Raw genomic sequence first — 23592 nt, 5'->3', positions numbered from 1 at the left:
TTTCTTGGGTAAATATTTATATAAGATGATAAAAATCTTTCCAGGAAAACAACTTTTTAATGTCTAAAAGAGACTTTAAAATGCTCCTATCTTTAACTTATTAATGCTTCTAGAAATTTATCCAAAGAAAATAATCAGAAACGTATGTGCCCAAGTGTTCTCATACAAAAGCCTTCATTACAGTGCTTTACTATTAGGTTTTTTATTACTAGTTTTCAATTAACAATATATACTTATGGTTTGAAAAAACATTTTAAGTCAGATAGAAGTGAATAAGATGAAAGTTAAAACTTCCCTCTCTCCTTCGTATTGATTCCTTAAAAGTAATTGCTGTAAATTGTTAGACCTTTTTATTTAATGTACATGTAGATAAACATGAATACACAGTTTGCTTAAGAAAAGTAACTTCTTCTATATATTAAATGCTATTTAGTCATAGCAAAAAAATCAAGCAATATAATTATCTGAAAATAGAAAAAGAGTTAGATAAATTATGGTACAATATTTTGAACCTAATGTCACACTATGCAGTCATCAACAATCCAGGGAAGAACAGTGTTACAGCAGAAAGAGCAGGGGAAGAGTTAGAAGGGTCTGAAGGAAACGGCAACCCACTCCAGTATTCATGCCTGGAAAATCCCATGGACCGAGCAGCCTGGTGGGCTACAATCCATGGGGTCGCCAAGAGTTGGACACGACTGAGCGACGTGTGTGTGTGTGTGTGTGTGTGTGTGTGTGTGTGTGTGTGTGTGTGTGTGTGCTGGTCAGTAAGCAAATCACTTAGCCTCATTGAGCCCCACCCCTTTCACCTGAACAATGAGGATAGTGAGATCCACCTTTTAGGGTTGTTGTGAGGATTAAATAGATTAGTACAAGTGAAACACCTGCGATAACATGGCTTGCGCTAGGTGTCCACTACTACTGTACACATTTGATGTTACTGCATGAGAACATTTTATTACATGAAAACATTGAAATGAGAAAATGTTTACAATATACTAAGGGTAAAAGGTGATATAAAACAGTATATCCAACATGACATCAATCATTCTAATATAGTCTAGTAACTTATAAGGTACATTTATGCATTAAAAGTAGCCTAGAGAGAAGTTCACCATAATGTTAACAGTGATAAAGACAGTGGTTGTGATTTTTTATTTTCCTCTAAATAGTCTTATTTTTCCCTACAGTTTTTTCAAAATTTCTTCAATGAATATTTTAATATTCACAATAAAAAGGATACATTTTTGAAGGCAAGATATAAAAGAATATGCTTGATAATGGTAGGATGATAAGAGAAAATGAGTTCATTTCATGGAGAGGTGCTGGAGAGCTGAGAAGACATGTAAATTTTTCTAGATAAGAATGAAAAACTACAATAGGGTAGAAAGGAAGAAGTAAGAAATATTAATTCTCTGACACAGATGTTGCCAGGCAAATTTGATAACACAAAGAGATACAGGAAAACAATGATAACAACAGCCTCCCTCATATAAATTCTACTTATTTACAGCATGGAGACTAGGGTCTTCATGAGTGAAAAAATTCAGTGCTCTATTAGAAATATATAAAGTCAGTTTGTTTAATTATATACTAAAGAATGAGAGAGATTAATATATATTTCTATAGCGGATTCACCTCCCACATGGCTTTTTCTTTACTTAGAATTTAAATGGTTTTATAATTTTTAACACTGGTGCTTTTGACACCGAAGAATTGATGCTTTTCAACTGTGGTGTTGGAGAAGATTCTTGAGAGTCCCTTGCACTGCAAGGAGATCCAAACAGTCAATCTTAAAGGAAATCAGTCCTGAATATTCCTTGGAAGGACTGACGCTGACACTGAAACTCCAATACTCTGGCCACCTGATGTAAAGAGCCGACTCATTTGAAAAGACCCTGATGCTGGGAAAGATTGAAGGTGGGAGGAGAAGGGGACAACAGAGGATGAAATGGTTGGATGGCATCACAGTTCATGAGGTCACAAAGAGTCGGACACGACTGAGCAACTGAACTGAACTGATAATTTCTAAGACGCTTGCTCCTTGGAAGAAAAACTATGACAAATCTAGACAGCATATTAAAAAGCAGAGACTTTGCTGACAAAAGAATGTATAGTCAAAGCTATGGTTTTTTTCAGTAGTCATGTATGGATGTGAGAGTTGGACCATACAGAAGGCTGAGGGTCAAAGAATTGATGCTTTCGAACTGTAGTGCTGGAAAAGACTCTTGAGAGTCCCTTGGACTGCAAGGAGATCAAATTAGTCAATCCTAAAAGAAAAAACCCTGAATATTCATTGGAAGGACTGATGCTAAACCTGAAGCTCCAATACTTTGGCCACCTGAAAAGCCAACTCATTGGAAAAGATCCACTGAAGGCAAGAAGAGAAGGGGGCAACAGAGGATGAGATGGTTGGATGGCATCATCGACTTACTGAACATGAGTTTGAGCAAACTCCAGGATATAGTGAAGGACAGGGAAGCCTGGCGTGCTGCAGTTCATTGGGTCGCAAAGAGTCAGACACAACTGAGCAACTGAACAGCAACGACAAAGTGTGTACCAGCTTAACAACAGAGCTAGAAGGCCTGCAAGTGTCTATGCATTGAATTATCAACCCAATAAGGATTTACTGAACCGCTGCTGGTGCGAAGCATTCTTAGCTGCTGTTTGGAATATCAAGATGAAAAAGACACGGATTCTGCCTGCAAAGAGCATAATGTTTGGAGGAGAAGGTACAAAATAAACAGCTAAAGCACAGCAAAGTAGAACACATTCAGTATCATAACAGCATTATGAATAAAATCTATGGAGTTGACAAAGAGAGATTACTTAGAGTGGGAAAGTCCTGGAAACTCTCCTAGGGCTCAGCCCTGAACAAGTCAAGTCTTGTTGGGAGGGCAAAAACCTTCTTGGAAGAAAGAGCCCCTTGGGCAAGCACAGAGGCTGGAGTGGGAGGGATCTGTATGTAGGAAAAAAGAAGAGGATGTGAAGAGGAGGTTGAAATGGAATTTGTGAACAAATCAGAGGACTGTCAAAACTAATCTGCAGAGTGAATTGATACAAAAGCACAAGGCAAAAATTACTCATAACCCCACATTCCACCTAGATAAAACTATCTAGTATGTTTCTTATACCTATGGGAATATATCTGTGGGAATATACATACCTATATACAGAGAGAATGCATATATTTTTACAAAAATTGCATCATTCTACACACGTTGTTCAGTTGCCCAGTCATGTCCGACTCTTTGTGACCCCATGGACTGCAGCACACTAGGCCTCCCTGTCCCTCACCATCTCCCAAAGTTTGCCCAAGTTCACGTCCATTGCATCGGTGATGCCATCCATTCATCTCGTCCTCTGATACCCTCTTCTCCTTCTACCCTCTATCTTTCCCAGCATCAGGGAGAGAATGAAGGCAGACGCCCTCTTTTCCAGTGATCCGCTGTTCACATCAGGTGGCCATTCTACACGTACTATTTTCTTAATTAGCAAAAGTTTCTAGGGAATTTAGCCAAAATAATTCCTCTTAAATTAAATATATTTAATTATTCTCCAAAAATACCAGATTAATAATAATATATGGTTTCCTTCCATTCCTTCAATGCATTTCATTAATATTTTTGAGCAATATTCTTGAGCAATATTATGTGCCGGCATGGTTCTGCATGCTGGAGGAGACAGATAAGAAATAAATGAACAGAGTAATCCCAGATCATTGTAAATGCTACTGAGAAAATAAACCAGGCTGCTGTAATAAGGAGTGATTAAAGTCAGGGAGTTGTCTTAGATAGGATGTTTGGGGAAGGTCTCCTTGTGGAGGTGACCTATATTAGGAGTGACAGAGGAGATGCGCCACCCTTATGCAAAATAGAGAAGTCAGAGCGAGGGAGGTGGGGCCTCCCATAGACATGCCATAGGATATTAAAAGATGTTATCACTGTAAGGAGTACTATAGTAGACAGGGTGATAACATTGTTTTTTCTTTTCTTTTGGAAAAAAAAAAAACATTTCAAACTTCCCTGTTGGTCCAGTGGTTAAGACTCTGCTTACACTGCAGGAGGCATGGGTTCAATTCCCGGTGGGGGAAATTATCCATCATGATCCCTCATGATGACAGTTGCAGCCAAAAAATAAAATTTTAAAATAAAAACAAGATCACTGGTTGCTGTCTGGACAATGGATTTAGAAGACTGAACAAACAAAAGTCAATTCACTCATACTTGTTAAAAAAAGAAAAAGATGTGTTTCCTTGACAAATTGGATTAAAAGCCAGCTGAATATAGCACTGAAAATGAACAGGAATTGCAACTTCTTAACTTTACCTTTTCAAAATTGATCTCTTTTATAACACAGTGCTCGCTATCCGATTTCCTTTGGGCCAAGTATGCTTTCCCAAAGGCACCTTCGCCAATGGCTTTAATCATGTCATATTGATCCATGGTCTCCAATACATGGAGTTACCTGAAATGAGAGCAATGGAGCTTTATTGAACATAAAGTCAGAAAATTGACCACTACAATGTAACAAAACTTGTTTTGCTAAAACTTTGATTCTAATTTTGCCAAGACTAACTCATCTAACTTTCCTTGTGGCTACAGGTAAAACGACCAAAGTGAGACGGAGCCTCTTAGCAGGCCCGGAGGTCAGACTTGGGCTACAGCTCTCCTTTGATACAACCTAGTGTGGTGATCTTGGGCAAGTTACTTAACTTCATAAAACCTCACTTTCCTAATTTCTAAAATGGAAATAACAATTCCTGTTTTTCAAGTTTATTCTGAGAAAGAAAACATAATATCCTGATCTTGGCACCTCTAGGAAGCACAGAGCTTCTGCTTGTGTGGTTTTACAGTTGCCTTTCTCAAAGGGGCAATGGCACCCCACTCCAGTACTCTTGTCTGGAAAATCCTATGGACGGAGGAGCCTGGTAGGCTGCAGTCCTTGGGGTCGCTAAGAGTCAGATATGACTGAGCGACTTCACTTTCACTTTTCACTTTCATGCATTGGAGAAGGAAATGGCAACCCACTCCAGTGTTCTTGCCTGGAGAATCCCAGGGACGGTGGAGCCTGGTGGGCTGCCGTCTATGGGGTCGCACAGAGTCGGACACGACTGAAGCGACTTAGCAGCAGCAGCAGCAGTTCTCAAAGGGGAAGCACTGTCCCCTATGGGACATTTTGGAAACTTCCAGAGTTTTTCCTGTTCCCAGAGATGGGAGAGGCAGATACTACCTCATTTTGAAGCCATTGGCTTCCCTGGTGGCTTAGACAGTAAAGAACCCGCCTGCAATGCAGGAGACCTGGGTTTGATCCCTGGGTTGGGAAGAGCCCCTGGAGAAGGGAAAGGCTACCCACTCCAGAATTCTGGCCTGGAGAATTCCATGGACAGAGGAGCCTGGCGAGCTACAGTCCATGGGGTCGAAAAGAGTCAGACCCAACTGAATGGCTAAGCAAAGCACAGCAAGGTCTGAGATAGGACTTCCCAGGTGGCTCAGTGATAAAGAATCCACCTACCAATGCAGGAGACACAGAAGATGTGGGTTCAATTCCTGGGTCGGGAGGATCCCCTGGAGTAGGAAATGGCAACACATTCCAGTAATCTTGCCTGGAAAATTCCAGGGACAGAGGAGGATAGCGGGATACAGTCCACAGGGTCGCAAAGAGTCGGACACGACTGAGCACACACACACAAGGTCTGAGATACAAAGATTCTGTGATGCAAGGGATGGCCCTGCATAGTAAAGGATTATCCAGCAGCCTCACCACTTTAGAACGTCTCCGAACACATTCGTGTGCGTGGAAATCGGTTTATAATTGTCTGTGGCTACTACCAAACTATTTTACATCTAAATGCAAAATACGTTTAGAGCAATTTTAATTAATACTGAATTTTCAGGGAATGCAACTACGTGTCAATTGAGGCTTGATTGGACCTTGTTTTGCTCAGATATTTACCAAGAACTGTTCATCTTTTTGGAAAAATCATTCCTCCATTGGCCAGACTGCTCCTGGGAGCAGAGATCTAAAAGTTTGGGCTGTCCTTGTCAGGTGACTCCCTGCTGCCTCACTACTTCTTCTAGTGTAGTAGTACCAACCAGTGACAGACTGAAATATAGACTTGATAATAAAGACAGGCACTATGGCATTTAGATTAATCTGATAAGATTCAGGATGGCAAGAGGACCCAAAAGCCCCATCCACGCCTGCTGGGTCAGTTATCTTCAGTTTTTAATATAAGGCCTGAAATTCCTTTTGCACTTAAGCTCCTTTGGTTTGGGTTTGTCATCCTCAGCCCAGGATCCTGGCTTCTTGAGAGGGGAAGGTGAATTCCCCCTGGGTAGTAAGTGGGGTGATCCCTTCTCCTCTACTAATCTCTTGGGAAACACTGTGCTTATAACACAGACACACCCTCAATAGTCCGTGGGCAAAAAGATGGGCCAGTGATTCCCTTCCGGTTTCTTTTCTTTTTAAAAAAATTTTATTTATTGTGGCTGTGCTGGGTCTTTGGTGCTGCATGGGCTTTTCTCTAGTTGCAGAGTGCAGTGGCCACTCTACAGGGGCAGTGCACAAGCCTCTCATTACAGTGGCCTCTCGTTGCCGAGCACAGGCTCCAGGGCATCTGAGCTTCAGTACTTGCAGTTCCCGGGGCTCTAGAGCACAGGCTCAGAGGTTCTGACTGACGGGTTTTGACTGCTCCCCAGCATGTGGGATCCTCCAGGGCCAAGGAGGTGAAATCGTTTACCTCCAATTAAGACTCAAACCCATGTGGCTGGGACTCAAACCCAGCCAAAACCCACAGTACCTGGTTTCAGGACCTAATGTAGCTCAGGTTCTTGATGCCTTATCGCTGAAAGAATTCAGTGAGAGACAAAGTAACAGGTAAGAAGTGGATTTATTCAGATTCAGAGAGAAGCACACTCCACAGAGTGTGGGCCATCACAGAGGACAAATGTGGCTGTGAAGTGTGGCATGGTTAGCTTTTACAGGTTGGGTAATTTCATATGCTAATAAGTGGGAGGATTATTCCAACTATTTTGGGGAAGGGGCAGAGATTTCCAGGATTGGGGCCATCACCCACTCCTTGGTCTTTTGACGGTGCCTTGGAACTATCATGGCACCTCTGGGTGTATCATTTCACTTGCTGATAGAGGATCAAGGTCTAGTCTTGTCTGCCATCTTGGTTCCATTCGATTCTAAATGGTTTATGTTGTATCCTTGGGCTATGTCATTCTTTCAAAAGTTGTGCCCTGCTCCTTTCTCTCCTGTTTCAGACGGACCAATCCCTCTCCTGCGTTGGCAGGCCACTGAGCCACAGGGGAGCCCCATAGGGTTGTTTCTGAACTGTCTTTGGCAGGTCCTGGAGGCCCAGGACTTGGCTCTGATCACCTCCCACCTCCCTGAAAGCTGCCTGGTCTGGCACCCCTCTGCCAGCCTCCAGCCTTGGGGGCTTTGGGTAAACTGTTCCTTTTTCCCATTAGACTATGGTAGCCACTACTTAGGAGAAGGCAACGGCAACCCACTCCAGTACTCTTGCCTGGAGAATCCCATGGATGGAGGAGCCTGGTAGGCTGTGGTCCATGGGGTCCGGAAGAGTTTGACACGACTGAGCGACTTTGCTTTCACTTTTCACTTTCACGCACTGGAGAAAGAAATGGCAACCCACTCCAGTGTTCTTGCCTGGAGAATCCCAGGGACGGTGGAGCCTGGTGGGCTGCCGTCTATGGGGTCGCACAGAGTCCGACACGACTGAAGCGACTTAGCAGCAGCAGCAGCAGCCACTACTTTCTTTGTGTCTCAGAAGGCAAAGATTCTGCCCGCAATGCCAGAAACCTGGGTTGATCCCTGATTGGGAAGATCCCCTGGAGAAGGGAATGGCAAGGAGCCTGGAGAGTTATAGTCCGTGGGGACTCACACACACACACACACACACACACACACACACACACGACTACAGTTAGGGCATCATGCTGATTTTCAAAAACTGAGTGAGCAGACAGGTTATGTTTCTGAGTAAACTGTGTCAGTGTAGGAAGAGGGGACGATTAGGGGTATAGAGTGGGAGCCAGCTCCGCAGCCAGGGGACGCTGGGGACACCTGAGGGCCCAGTGTTGAGGGAGGCGAACGCGGAATGGGAACTTAAAGCCACCAGCGTGGGAACTGAGCGACCGAGAGGCGCCCGCCCAGGAGGCACCAGCGGGTGGAAACCCGTAAGTTTCGGGGTGATGGGAAAATCTCGCTCCGTTAGGAACACTCCGGGTGGCGGCGGGCTGGAGGGCTGCAGACCTCCGAGGAGCCAGGAGCCAGGAGCCCGGAGCGCCGCGCGTTGCCATGGAGACCGACGCGGCTCGGGACCGAGGCAGCTTCCCCAAAGAGCGCGCCTTCCCAGGCGGGGGCTCCACCCTTCCCCGGGCTCCCGGAGCCCTGGGGGGCAGCTCCGGGTCCAGACTGAGGGCGCCGTCTGTTGCTTACCTGCTTCGCGGAGCGAGATAAGCGTCCTGCGTGGAGCAGGGCTCCCCGGGCCGAGGCGCCTCCGGGAGGGCTGCAGGGGCGGAGCTGCGCGCGGGACGGGCGGGGCGCGGGGCGGGAGCGCCTACAAGGTCCACCCGGAAGAGGGCTGGGGGCCGGGGAATTTGCTCGGTTGCTTTAGGTCCGGACTCCTCTGCAAACACTCCGCAAGCATTCGGCTCCCGCTCGCTGAAGGTGTACCAGATGCTTTGCATGTATTATCTCTATACTTTGCAACAACCGAGCAAGGAAGGTAGTTTTACAATTGAATTTTCCCCAGTTTTAGAATTGAGCGGGATTTGGAAAACTCAGCAGTGGCCACAGGACTGGAAAAGGTCAGTTTTCATTCCAATCCCAAAGAAAGGCAATGCCAAAGAATGCTCCAAGTACCGCACAATTGCACTCATCTCACACGCTAGCAAAGTAATGCTCAAAATTCTCCAAGTGAAGCTTCAATAGTATGTGAACCAAGAACTTCCAGATGTTCAAGGTGGATTTAGAAAAGCAGAGGAACCAGAGATCAAATTGCCAACATCCATTGGATCATTGAAAAAGCAAGAGAATTCCAGAAAAACATCTACTTATGCTTCATTGACTATGCTAAAGCCTTTGACTGTGTGAGTCACAGCAAACTGTGGGAAATTCTGAAAGAGATGGGAATACCAGACCACCTGACCTGCCTCCTGAGAATCTGTATGCAGGTCAGGAAGCAACAGTTAGAACTCGACATGGAACAACAGACTGATTCCAAATCAGGAAAGGAGTACGTCAAGCCTGTATATTGTCACCCTACTTATTTAACTCATATGCAGAGTACATCATGCAAAATGCTGGGCTGGATGAAGCACAAGCTGGAATCAAGATTGCCGGAAGAATTATCAATAACTTCATATATGCAGATGACACCACCCTTATGGCAGAAAGTGAAGAGGAACTAAAAAGCCTCTTGATGAAAGTGAAAGAGGAGAGTGAAAAAGTTGACTTAAAGCTCAACATTCAGAAAACAAAGATCATGGCATGTCGTCCCATCACTTCATGGCAAATAGATGGGGAAACAGTGGAAACAGTGACAGACTTTATTTTGGGGGGCTCCAAAATCACTGCAGATGGTGATTGCAGCCATGAAATTAGAAGACACTTACTCCTTGGAAGGAAAGTTATGACCAACCTAGACAGCATATTAAAAAGCAGAGACATTACTTTGCCAACAAAGGTCCGTCTAGCCAAAGCTATAGTTTTTCCAGTAGTCATGTATGGATGTGAGAGTTGGACTATAAAGAAAGCTGAGCACTGAAAAATTGATGCTTTTGAACTGTGGTGTTGACGAAGACTCTTGAGAGTCCCTTGGACTGCAAGGAGATCCAACCAGTCCATCCTAAAGGAAATCAGTCCTGAATATTCATTGGAAAGATGATGCTGACACTGAAAATCCAATTCCTTTGCAACCTGATAAGAACTGAGTCAATGGAAAAGACCCTGATGCTGGGAAGGATTGAATGTGGGAGGAGAAGGGGATGACAGAGGATGAGATGGTTGGATGGCATCATGGCATCATCATGGACATGATTTTGAGCAAGCTCTGGGAGTTGTTTATGGACACAGAAGCCTGGCGTGCTGTAGTCCATAGGGTGGCAAAGAGTCAGACACGACTAAGCAACTGAACTGAACTGAACTGAATTTACCTTGATTTATGGACCTAACATTCCAGGTTCCTATGCAATACTGTTCTTTATAGCATCAGACTGTACTTCCATTACCAGTCATATCCACAACTGGGCATGGTTTTTGCTTTGGCTCAGGCTCTTCATTCTTTCTGGAGCTATTTCTCCAGTCTTCTCTAGTACCATATTGGGCACTGGATGACCTGGGGAGTTCATCTTTCAGTGTCACATCTTTTTGCCTTTTCATACTGTTCATGGGGTTCTCAAGCCAAGAATACTGAAATGGTTTGCCATTCCTTTCTCCAGTGGACCATGTTTTTTCAGAACTCTCCACCATGACCTGTCCATCTTGAGTGTTCCACATGGCATGGCTCATAGTTTCACTGAGTTAGTCAAGGCTGTGATCCATATAATTAGTTTGGTTAGTTTTCTATGATTGTGATTTTCATTCTGTCTGCCCCTGGATAAGGGGCTTGTGGAAGCTTCTTGAAGGGAGGGACTGGCTGAGGGGCAATCTGGGTCTTGGTCTGATGGGCAGGGCCTTGCTCAGTAAATCTTTAATCCAATTTTCTATTGATGGGTGGGGCTGTATTCCCTCCCTGTAGTTTGGCCTCCTTACCCCCAGTTAGGGTTAATGGTGACCTCCTTCAAAAGGACTCATGCCAGCAGCTCCCAGGTCTATTGTATTCAGTGCCCTTGGCCCTGCATCAGGTCACTGTTGACCCAAGCTTCCACTGGAATCTCCTGGAAACTCACAGGCAAGTCTGGCTGATAGTCTTCAAGATAGTGATTAAAAAAAAAAGAGCTAACAAGAGCTAACATAAGTCATTCTGGGAAATGGTGTTTTGACTAGAAAGTGTAAGGCTAAAGACAATAGGAGCAAGACATAAACTTTGTATTTTAGTTGGTAAATTGTTCTTTCCAGGGGTGAGGGTTAACAATTTGGAAACTGCTTTATATGCATACTGGAGTTGAACAACTAAGTAAGTGGATGGTGGATGGTACAAGCCAAGTTTCTCACTGTCAAAGAGAAGATACAGAAAGGGGAGTGGGGAAGGGAAGGGAAAGATTAGAATGACCCCAGTGGTATTGAATCAGAATCCAAGACATCAGTAAGAACAAACCCATATTGAGCTTAAAAAAAAAAAATACAGATTGAGAGATACAGAAATCACCTCTGGATATGCGTGAAAGTGTTAGTTGCTGTGTCCAGCTCTTTGCGACCTCAAGGACTGTAGCCCACCAGGCTCCTCTGTCCATGGGATTCTCCAGACCAGAATACTGGAGTGGGTTGCCATTCCCTTCTCCAGTGGATCTTTCTAACCCAGGGATTGACCCTAGGTCTCCTGCATTGCAGGTGGATTGTTTACCTTCTGAGGCACCAGGGAAGCCTCAAGACAGGGAAATTAACCCAGGCTTCGGCGATAAGAGTGCCGAATCCTAACCACTAGACCACCAGAGACTGTCACGTACGGGATGTATATACATGTATTTCCTAGCTCTGTCTGCTTAGAGGGACTAGAAGCAGTGACATCACACCCAGAACCCAGATCCTGGTTTCTAAACCCATGAAAGGAACCAGCGCTCCTCAGAGAAATGGCTGATTCTGGGGCTGAGGCAGAGAAGGTACTAGATGACCATCTTCTTGTAGTGCCAGAAAGTAAGGAGTTGCTCAAAACACAAAAAGGATGAGGGCATGTCAAAGGGACATAGGCGTCAACCTGAAACAATTCCTAATGGCCAAAGTTAGAACAAATCAAGCCACAAAGCAAATGACTTAGTATTGGATTATCCACCCTCTTCAGGAGGTGGGGCTTAATTCCTGTCAATGACACCCCACTCCAGTACTCCTGCCTGGAAAATCCCATGGACAGAGAAGCCTGGTGGGCTGCAGTCCATGGGGTCGCTAAGAGTCGGACACGACTGAGCAACTTCACTTTGACTTTTCACTTTCATGCATTGGAGAAGGAAATGGCAACCCACTCCAGTGTTCTTGCCTGGAGAATCCCAGGGACGGGGGAGCCTAGTGGGCTGCCGTCTATGGGGTCGCACAGAGTCGGACACGACTGAAGCGACTTAGCAGTGCTTGAATATAGGCTGAACTTAGTGACTCACTCAGAGTGACCAGAACATGGAAATGGAACATTAGTAACTGACACTGGAGACCCTGGTAGACCAAGAACAGCTAAATGTCTGAGTACAAATAATGGAGGGGGGGTGGGGGTGAGGTCTATACCAGTTTTTGTACATTAAGATTAAAAAAATATATTTAACTCTTTAAAAGATAGATGTATCCCATATTTCAGCAGATCTTTATTAATGATCCTACTGTAGTCTCACAACTCTCTCCCACTATGTTGACTTGAACACTGTTCCGTACACCAGGCAAGGCTGATGCTATTCTCATAATTGCCTATGTGGGCCCCTGGAAAGAGTCAGTTTCTTTAGTAAAGTCTTCTCCCCTCACTAAAGCATCACAGCATGAAATGACACGCCCCAGAACACATGTGTCACGGTGACCCATGCATGTTGGGGTCCTGCCCCCTCCATGAGTTCCACAACACTCTGGCTTCCTGCTACTTCCTGTATGGACCCCTTACCTTTGGCCCCATTCCTTTCTTGTATACAGGACCACCAACTACTGGCCAGATCTGTACCTTACCCCACTCTTCCCATGGCTGATCCTCCGATCTGGGCTCTTTCGTACATCCTGTGAGAAGCTGTATTTAATGACAGCGGGTGATCACTGAAGATGATTGATGACTACCCAGAAATAGGTCTTATAGAAAAACACACATTTATGATGTTATAATTAAATATATTTAGATCCTCAAAAATTTTAGAAGATATAAAAAGAGCTACATAGTAATAAATCATAACAAGGTAATAAAGCAGAAATCATAACAATGCAAATAATGTTATGGGCTGTCGTGATGGTCTAAGGTCAGCACCCATATGAGGTAGGCATTGTTATCATCATTTTGTAGTTGAGGAAATTCAGTCTCAAAGAGGTTAAGTAATTTCTCAAAACCACGCAAGCAGTAGGTGGTAGCATTCAACATCTGTTCTGACTGCAAAGCCTAAACCTCAGACCCATTGTGCTATGCATTCTCCTCTGAATTCAAAAACCTAGATTTTGTTATACCCTATCTTACTAACCAGGAATAATTTTAAATATTCAGTTTCCCTCTGTTCACTCTGTTTCCAAAGGAAAATACGTATTCCATGAGTTAAGTATTATTCAAATATCAATTCCTCCTGTTAAACATCCCCTCCGGGTGACTAATGAATATTCCGTTGGGCGTTATCCATCAGATACTCCTTGCCAGTCAGTTCGCTGCTTCAGTTCTGATACCCAGTCGGCACTGTCGTCTTCCTCAAAGTCCCTGTGAAAAAACAATTTGGATATTAAGCTTCCATTTAAGAAGCACAGTAAATATTTGTTGATGGGATCAAAACAGAATACCACCATACCAATACTGACATTTTTGAAAAATGAACTTCATAATGAAACTGAACAGAGGAAAAAAAAAAACGGTTAGCCTTCCAAAGGTTCACTTCTATCATTGTTTCTCTAAATGTTTCAATATAAAATCTTGTCTACTAAAAAATAAGTCCAAGCTGATTATAAACACACAGCTCAGTCAAGAATTCTATGAAAATACCGTAGCACATTACCTGTGCCAGATAGACGATCAAGATATAAACATTCATTTATGATGTAAAGTAACATAACCAGCTCCTACTAAACCAGGAATTATTAAGGTACAACTTAAATGAACACGCGCACACACTGCCAACTGTCTGGGTACTTCACATACGTATCCTCCTCATCCAGCCCAGGTTCAAGTCTCTCTGGATCCAAAATGACAGAATCCCAACCTCCATCAACATCGTCCGATGCTTCTGTTTCCTCAGACAGGGGGCCTTTCAAGAATCCTTCTGCGCCTTCAGAGGAATATTAACAGAAATTATGCCAAGTTAAGCTGTCTTTATTTATTTCATGCATATTTTTGCATTAAATTCCTCCAAAGGTTTGTTGGGTAATTGAGAGCACTTCCGTGCTCTGAGGTTTTCTATGCATGTGTGTTCAGTCTCATCTGACTTGGTGACCCCATGGAGTGTAGCCTGCCAGGCTCCTCAGTCCATAGGATTTTCCAGGCAAGAATACTGAAGTGGGTTGCCATTTCCTCCTCCAGGGGATTTTCCCAACCCAGGGATCGAACCCAAGTCTCCTGCATTGATGGGTGGGTTCTTTACCACTGAGTCACCATGGAAGCCAGTTTATGAACCCATATTAAAGCATTAAAAGTTGTCTTTGGACAGCTGGATAACAGTTGTCTGTTTTTCCTTTGAGCTCTTCCCTCTCCCTCAAGTTTTCCTAATGGAGGGAAATAAAATTAGGGAGTTAAGGGCATATGCACACTATAAAAAAGTTTTTCCAGATGGTATTATAATTACTTTCAGGTTTTTGCTTATAAAACAATAGCCTAAATGTGGGTTCAGTCTCTATAAAAATCCTTTCACAATAGAGCTGTAATGCCTTTTTTATATAGTAACTTTCCTGAAATGACAAAAACTTTATCATTGGACCAGAGACAAAATCTGGGACCTATACTGCTAAAATGAAAGTCAATCATTGGGAATTCCCTAAACATTCAGTGCTTAGGACTTTCCAGGGTCCAATCCCTAGTCAGGGAACTAAGAGTCCGCATGCCAACAAAATAAAATAAAAGTGCAATCATTAGCCTTGCTTAACACCTGCCTCCCAGGCACCCACCTCTCCTTGGGGCCCATAACTGTCTTCACACAGCTCTATCAGAACATGTGACACACAGCTTTACAATGCTCTGCTTGTTTGCTGGTCCCCCAAATTACAAATTCTCTCAGGGAAGGAATTATATTCTTTTTTTAAAAAAAATCTTAAATCTTAACTTAGTATATGTTGCTGCTGCTGCTGCTAAGTCGCTTCAGTCGTGTCCGACTCTGTGCGACCCCATAGACGGCAGCCCACCAGGCTCCCCTGTCCCTGGGATTCTCCAGGCAAGAACACTGGAGTGGGTTGCCATTTACTTCTCCAATGCATGAAAGTGAAAAGTGAAAGTGAAGTCGCTCAGTTGTGTCCAACTCTTAGCGACCCCATGGTCTGCAGCCCACCAGGCTCCTCCATCCATGGGATTCTCCAGGCAAGAGTACTGGAGTGGGGTGCCATTGCCTTCTCCGTAGTATGTGTTAGGCTCTCAATAAACACTGACCACATAAACAATAAAGTGAATCTGTTATAATACGTAGAGTTGAGACTTGTCACACCATGACATGCTCTACTTGGCACAATTTATCTTAGATCTTAAACCAAGCAAGATGGCTTTAGTAACTGCATTGTGAAAATTACACACACATGCACCCCCAACGTACACACCCTTAATATAGTCCTTTGGCCTAGATTCCTAAGGGTAGTATCATAAAATGTTACGCTGTATAACTGTAGTGAAAATGTCTGTTGAAACAATAAAAAAAAATTAAATCCTAATTGTTCACCTTTTTCTGTGTTCTATTCAATATAACAATTCAAGTACAGAACCAAAGAAATCTTGAAGTTCCTCAGTTTACCAGGATGGAGTCTGAACTGCAGAGCCAAGAAAGCAGGGTGTATTTGCATGATAAAAATGGACCACCCTCAAAGTGGCTACGTGATTATTAAAATAAGCAAACAGGGACTTCCCTGCGGTCCAGTGGCTAAGAATCCATGTTTCCAATGCAGGGGGCCTGGGTCCGATCCCTGATGGGAGAACTAGATCCCACGTGCCACAACTAAGACTTGGCACAGCCAAATAAAATAAATAGAAATATTAAAACAAGCAAACAAATGAGCAAACAGAAGGAACGAAGCACTATAGGAAATTTTAATTATGCATCAAACTGGCTAGAAAAGAGTCAAGGAAATCAGAAAAGACAATGCTCCGAAATATTTTATAACTTTAAGATCGAAGGGTTTCTGGGAGCGGGGAACAGGGAATCATCTAATGGGTACAGAGTCTCCGTTTTGGAAAAGTTCTGGAGATGGACCGTGGTGATGGCTGCACAGTGTGAATGTACTCTGTGCTCCCGAACTGTACACTTAAAAACGGCTAAGATGGAAACTTCTATGTTACATATATAATTTTTTTTTTAAATCAAAGGGTTTACACAATTATGTAACAGACATGAATCACCTGGTCTATATATTGTGTATGTTTGAAAGGCCAAGCTGAGGTCAGCATTCTTAAGGATGTTCAACAGGGTTTCAGGGGTCTCCTTGAGCCACTGCTTACGGGTATTGTTTTCACTGTACTTTATTACAGAACCACCTAGTTGGGAAAAGACAAAAAAATTCGTGTCAAGTAAAAAAGATTTCCAGCATATAATATCTTCTAGATTATATTAAAGCCCATATTTCAAGCGAAACTAATTAACTCTCTACATAAATCTGTTTCACTTGCCTGTATAAGTGAAATACACACACTCTCATGTGTGACGCCAAATACCCTTCAAAGGGTGACATTAAAAAAACATAACTCTAGCTCAATAAACAGCGATTAGAGAATGTTCTATGATAACATAATAGGATTCAATCTGACTACTCACCTCTGTCGTCTTCTGCCGTTGAACTGGAGGTGAGGATGGATGCGTTTTCCAAAGCTCTAAGAGCTGTACCGGGTACGTGTTTCTCCCACTGCCGCCTGAGAGGACCTGGTGACCTGGCTTTTAAAGTGTAAAGAAGAACTGCTGAGCATATTCTTCTATATTATTATAGATTCTTCTATATTATTCATCTATATCCACACACAATTTTTCTAACAACACTACAGAAGCACTTCTTTTCTCTTTCAAATTCGGATCTAACACCCTTCCAAGGCTAAGTTCAGTTCAGTCGCTCAGTCGTGTCTGACTCTTAAGTAGTAAAGGGAATGAAAAAATCCAAATGGAAAGGTAAAGCTAATCATTAAAGTGAATTTAAACAAATATTATGTATATACTCACATATTACACAATATATAAGAATAAAGGCCCAAGAGGGCTTACAGGCACACACTGTATGCTTCGCTCTTTAAAACACTTGGCCATGCCCCACAGCATGTGGGACCTCCATTCCCTGACCAGGGATAGAACCTGCGTCACCTGCCTTAGACGTCTTAACCACTGGACCACCAGGTAAGTCCCTGTACGCTGTGCTTTTTATGGTAAAGAGCACGACAAACATTATTAATGCTTTTTTCTGAAGGCTCTTATTAATAAATACAATTTTATCTTTTAATAGGTAAATAAAATATCTCTGTAACATTAAATAAATTACTGGATAAGCAAACATAAATGTCTACTTGCTTATGATATCTTTGACCTAGTAAGGCAGAAACTGGTATTCCTTCTATATCCCCAGTTTCCCACCTATACAATGATTAGAATTTGAATAACTTACCTTTCTCCTCTCTGTTTACTCTCCTCAGTGCACTTTCAACCAAATTTTTATGAATGCTTTCTAAGTCAGTGTGGCTACACTTTCCACCTGGTTCCTCCCTTTGCTTTAAAAGAAATTTAAAATAAAGATTAAGATATTCTTGAATTGCTACCAAAAAAAAGGTAAACAAGTAGAGATAAACAACTGCTTAAACTTTAAAGACAAATGAATTAAACATTAACAACCACAGAACTTCATACACATATGTACATTAAGAGCTATAACATCATACATTATCTGTGTGTATATTAAAAACCATATATATGTACATACATAGGCATACATATATGTATATTAAGTCATATACCTTAATAGCCATTAATACCAGTCATTGCAAATATGAAGAAGATATATAAAAATGACAAATATTTGAGAGGTGTTTATAGAGAAAACAAGCACTGAAAAATTTCAGTATGATTTGCTACAGTGGGCTTCTCAGGATGGAAATACCAAAATGAAATATTTTATAAAGTTACTTTGGGGATTTGGCTCAGCAGTAAAGAATCTGCCTGCAATGCAGGAGATGCAGGTTCAATCCCTGGATCAGGAAGATCCCCTAATCCATGGATCAGGAAAATCCCCTGGAGGAGGGCATGGCAACCAACCCACTCCAGTATTCTTGCCTGGAGAATCCCATGGACAGAGGAGTTTGGCAGGCTACAGTCCACAGGATTGCAAAGAGTTGGACATGACAGAGCGACTGAGCATGTATGTACACATAAAATTACTTTACAGATGGTCCTTGACTTATGATGGTCTAATTTATGATTTTTTTCACTTTATGATGGTGTGAAAATGATAAACACTCAGCAGAAGCTGTATGTCAAATAACGAATGTTGATCTTTCCCCAGGTTAGCAATACGCCATATGATACTCTCTTGTGATGCTGGGTGCTGGCAGAGAGCTGAAGCTCCCACTCAGCCATGTGATCACAGAGTAAACAGTAAACAATACACTTATAGCCGTTCTGCACCCAGACAGCCTCTGGTTTCCACTTTCAGTTCATCATTCAATTCAGTTCATGCTGAATTCAAAATTCAACATGACTATCTCATGTTGACACGACATAGTCAGCACTTTATTATAAAATAGGCTTTGTGTTAGACGATTTTGCCCAACTAGAGGCTAATGGAAGTGTTCTGAGCACATGTAAGGTATATTAAGCTAAGTTAGGAAGTTTGGTAGGTTAGGTGCATTAAATGCATTTTCAACCAGGGGATGGGATTTCTACATCTTGATTGTGGTGCTGGTTATATGACCACATACAATCTCCAAAATTCATCAAATTGCATGCTAAAAATGAGTAACTTTTATTGCATATAAATTAGGCCTCAGTAAAGCTGGAAATAAACAGATATTACACAAATAAAAAAAACACAGGGGCAGAATATAGTCCATTTGTAGCAACATAATGGGGTATGGTGTTATTTATTTACAACCTAAAGGTTCACTCAAAAATTTACAAGTTTAATTACTAGTATATTCCATAAACAGAATTGCTTGTTGTTACTACATCTTTTCCTTTGGGAGTTAAAAAAGGTGGGTCAAAATGATGAAGAAAGAAAAAATTATCAATAGGACATGAGTTACTGGGGTAGGTGTGGCAACTAGAAGTGGATTGGCTGTTACTATTCATGACTTAACTGCAGCTAACATGTAAAAGGGCACAGATGCTTAAGGCCAAACAAGATTAACAGGATTGTAAAAACCAGGCTAAAAAAATGTCCACTCAATTCATGGGATAATAGTGAGTGAAGTGAAAGTCACTCAGTCATGTTGGACTCTTTGCGACCCCATGGACTATACAGTCCATGGAATTCTCCAGGCCAGAATACTGGAGTGGGTAACTGTTCCCTTCTCCAGGGATCTACCCAACCCAGGGATTAAACCCAGGTCTCCTGCATTGCAGGCGGATTCTTTACCAGCTGAGTCTCAAAGGAAGCCCAAGAATACTGGAGTAGGTAGCCTATCCCTTCTCCAGCGGATCTTCCCAACTCAGGAATCGACTGGGGTCTCCTGCACTGCAGGCAGATTCTTTACTAACTGAGCTATCAGGGAGAATGGGGAGGCACTAAAAGGTTTTGAACAGAAAAATGTCAAGACCACATTGTTGTTGTTCAGTCACTAAGTCATGTACGACTCTACGTGACCACATGCACCGCAGCTGGCCAGGCTTCCCTGGCCCTCACCATCTCCCAGTTTGCCCAAGTTTATGTCCTTTGCATGGGTGATGCCATCCAACCATCTCATCCTGTTGCCTTCTTCTCTTTCTGCCTTCAATCCTTCCCAGATCACATTAGCGATCTACATATTATTTAGTCATAAAAAGGAAGGAAATTCTGATACAGGCCGTAACACGCATGAACCTTAAAAATATTAAGCTAAGCAAAAGAGGCCAGACACAAAAGGACAAATATTGCATGATTCCACTTATCTGAAATATCTAGAATAAGCAAATAATGTTTCTTTCACAGAGACAGAAAGCAGAAAAGAGGTTATCAGGGCCTGAGGTGGGAGTCAGGGTAGGGAGGAATGGATAGTTACTGTTCAATGGGTTGCTGTTTGGGATAATGAAAACGTATTGCGAATGTAATTAATGTCATTAAATTCTATGCTTAAAATGGCTGAAATGATAAATTGTATGTTACATATATATTACCACAAGGAAACCAACCAACCAAGGCTTAAACAAGACTTTCATGACTGTAAGCAGCGCTAAGTTGGTTCACATTGAGAGGGTAACAGGCAGGAAGGCCAGGGGTCTCCAAACAGAGGAAATAACCTGCAAGTGTCAGACATTTTTATCTCCCTTAAGGGGCAGGAGGAAACAAACTATCCCATATTTTTTTCTTCTCTATACAAACTTAAAAGGAGGTTTCTCTTAAAATACTGTGTTGCCATAATGATACCTGGTTTCACCTGAAGTTATCGATTCTCAAACCTTGAGTTAACCAATGCCTTTTCCTTATGGAAATGCTTGTCTTAAGCTATGCTAATGTGCTATGCATTTACCCCAGACTCTGTCTTCAAGTCAGTTCCACCTCAAGGCTCAGAACCTACTTGACACACCAGCATGTTATACTCAGATATTGTTCCCCTAATCTATGTAAACTTAACTATTTGTATGGTAATCTGTTCTTCTACAAGATTCAAGTTAATCATTTAATGGCCCAGGATGAACCATTTGGTGCCAAGATTATCCCAAAATGCATCTTATGCGTGAGGGGCCTGGTGCCATTCTGAGTTTTAAGACATTCCTTTCTCTCATTAACAGACTGTTAGTGACTATATAACATCTAGCTGAAGACTAGCAGGGGGATACTCTGTCCGCCCCCTTCTGATGCCCATGTCAGAAGCTTTCTCTATCTCCTTTATACTTTAATAAAACTTTATTACACAAAAGCTCTAAGTGATCAAGCCTCATCTCTGGCCCTGGGTTGAATTCTTCTCCTCTAGAGACCAAGAATCCCGGTGTCTTTTCGTTCAGCAACAACTTTTCAACATCTAGATTGAAACCACTTATCATCAATGATTAGAAACGAAAAAACAAAATAAAATAAATGCTGGTCTAAAGTGGCTTGGTTGGCAACACAGAAAACAGCCGTCAATTATTTCACAGGCCCAAAGACAAAAAACCTCTGAACCCAGGGACCAGGCAACAGACTTCCAATATCTCATAGCACCCAATGATGCCAGGTATCCCAGTAGACAGTTTCAGAAATTTAACTTTTTTTTAAAGATTTTTTTTTTGATGTGGACCGTTTTTAGTCTTTATTGAGTTTATTACAATTTTGCTTTTGTTTTCTGTTTTAGTTTTTTGGCCACAGGCATGTGGGATCTTTGTTCCCAGGCCAGGGATTAAACCCACATCCCTTGCATTAGAAGGCCCTGGACTGCCAGGAAAGTACCAGGAAATTTACCTTTAAAGCACTTACCACTGTGCTTGCTTCATTTTCCAAAGTTATTCTGGTTCTGCTGGGATCTGCTCAAAGAGAAAACAGAAGGTAAAAAGAAAACACAAAAAAGGCTTCTAATGTGATTTGCATAAAGCTTGAGAGACAAAAGGAAGTTTTTAAAGTCAAAGAACCGAAGCATGAGCCTGTATAGTGATATCAAGCTTTAATCACCTAGTAACACACCTCAGCTGTTAAAGAGATTATTTCTGCCGTTTTATTCTGACTGTGAACATCTGAAAGTTAAGACATCTCTAATTCATTTATGCCGACCCATTTAGGCATCAGGAGGTAAGACACTCTACATACTCGAAAGGTCCTTATCATCTTTAGCACAAGAGCTACCTGTCTGTGATTTTCCTGACAGCTATTATAGCAGGTGGAATAGCTAACCCTCCCAAAGCCAGCTGCTTATTCCCTGACGAGGAGCCAGCAGCAGTCAGGGAAAACCCCTGCAACCCACCCCTTGGGTGAGGAGGGCTCTTGCCTGATTTTCTGCTGCCAGAGCCTGGGGTCCGTGTTTCCCCATTTATTCAGCATTTTAAGCAATTGCTACTGAGCATCTATGATGATGGTACTGAGGCTACAACAGGGAGCACCTTGACACGCTCCCTACCCTCACCCAGCCTTCATTGTTCTGATGTCTGTCTACATTCTCGATGGAGATGCCACCCGACATGTGCTCTGGACATGGTGGCCCTCCCCACTGGCTTACTCTTTTTTTAGAAATTGTAAGACTACACTTTCCTATCTTGAAACTTTCCTTAGATTGTTTTTGGTGTTTCTGTTGCCCAGTATTTTAAAACTAATTTCCCACTCTCCTGGGATGTGAACCAAAGTTATGAAATGGTACATAAAATAAAATAAACACTAAAACAAACTGCTGAAGCAAAGGTAAGTGGCTACCTCTTACATAAAGGAGAAAAGTTCTTACAAAAGGAACATTTAAAATTTAACTTTAAGAAAATAGTATAGTTTAGAAAAGTTTCTGTTGAAACCAACAGGACATGGTAAATCAACTACACTTAAATTTTAAAAAAAAAACTTAAAAAATAAATAAAAATGTTTCTTTTGTGGTATAGAACACTAAGATGCTGCTAAGTCACTTCAGTCGTGTCTGACTCTGTGCGACCCGAGACGGCAGCCCACTAGGCTTCCCCGTCCCTGGGACTCTGCAGGCAAGAACACTGGAGTGGGTTGCCATTTCCTTCTCCAATGCATGAAAGTGAAAAGTGAAAGTGAAGTCGCTCAGTCATGTCTGACTCTTAGAGACCCTATGGACTGCAGCCTACCAGGCTCCTCCATCCATGGGATTTTCCAGGCAAGAGTACTGAACAGGCACTAATAATGGAGGTTTTAAAACACCTCCCTACAGTGGGTGACCTTTTACTCATCTTAATTCTTCTTTCTTATTCTGGTCATTGTTAGATTTCTTCAGATGGAAGATCTGAGTCACTGATGTCAAAGGAAAAGGAACAAAAATAACTTTGAAAAAAGAGATGACAACTTCCAAGACATAATAAATTACATGTGAAATTTGCTCAGGATTGACTATCAGCTCAGTCGATCAGGCATGTCCAACTCTTTGAGACCCCATGAATCGCAGCACGCCAGGCCTCCCTGTCCATCACCAACTCCCGGAGTTCACCCAGACTCACGTCCATTGAGTCAGTGATGCCATCCAGCCATCTCATCCTCTGTCATCCCCTTCTCCTCCTGCCCCCAACCCCTCCCAGCATCAGGGTCTTTTCCAATGAGTCAACTCTTCGCATGAGGTGGCCAAAGTACTGGAGTTTCAGCTTTAGCATCATTCCTTCCAAAGAAATGCCAGGGCTGATCTCCTTCAGAATGGACAGGTTGGATCTCCTTGCAGTCCAAGGGACTCTCAAGAGTCTTCTCCAACCCCACAGTTCAAAAGCATCAATTCTTTGGCACTCAGCTTTCTTCACAGTCCAACTCTCACATCCATACATGACC

The 23592-nt window shown here is 42.5% G+C and overlaps 2 protein-coding genes across 7 annotated transcripts in view; both read right to left on the bottom strand.

The window, feature by feature from the left end:
• The window catches only part of LOC104985471 (serine/threonine-protein kinase Nek5-like), a 62268-nt gene extending 53723 nt beyond the window's left edge, over positions 1 to 8545 (bottom strand). For all 4 annotated transcript variants that reach the window (XM_010835661.1, XM_010835663.1, XM_010835662.1 and 1 more), the window contains exons 1-2: positions 8470 to 8545; positions 4329 to 4467 (exon numbers count right to left, since the gene is read on the bottom strand). In XM_010835661.1, coding sequence (XP_010833963.1) covers positions 4329 to 4445 — 117 coding nt within the window. In that variant the 5' untranslated portion in view covers positions 4446 to 4467; positions 8470 to 8545. The remainder of the gene's footprint in view (positions 1 to 4328; positions 4468 to 8469) is intronic.
• A 3921-nt stretch (positions 8546 to 12466) lies between these two features.
• Positions 12467 to 23592, bottom strand: part of NEK3 (NIMA-related kinase 3) — a 23877-nt gene continuing 12751 nt past the window's right edge. The window contains exons 11-16 of one of the 3 annotated variants that reach the window (XM_010835660.1): positions 21598 to 21644; positions 17623 to 17725; positions 16791 to 16907; positions 16379 to 16513; positions 14049 to 14114; positions 12467 to 13552 (exon numbers count right to left, since the gene is read on the bottom strand). In XM_010835660.1, coding sequence (XP_010833962.1) covers positions 13509 to 13552; positions 14049 to 14114; positions 16379 to 16513; positions 16791 to 16907; positions 17623 to 17725; positions 21598 to 21644 — 512 coding nt within the window. In that variant the 3' untranslated portion in view covers positions 12467 to 13508. Of the gene's footprint in view, positions 13553 to 13956; positions 14115 to 16378; positions 16514 to 16790; positions 16908 to 17622; positions 17726 to 21597; positions 21645 to 23592 lie in introns of all 3 variants that reach the window. The other 2 variants (XM_010835658.1, XM_010835659.1) reach the window with 2 other exon arrangements.

Source organism: Bison bison, unplaced genomic scaffold, assembly GCF_000754665.1.
Source record: "Bison bison bison isolate TAMUID 2011002044 unplaced genomic scaffold, Bison_UMD1.0 scf7180017864048, whole genome shotgun sequence".
Taxonomy (NCBI): domain Eukaryota; kingdom Metazoa; phylum Chordata; class Mammalia; order Artiodactyla; family Bovidae; genus Bison; species Bison bison.
Note: the sequence above shows the minus strand (reverse complement) of the source record. Positions and strands in the feature narration are given on the sequence as shown.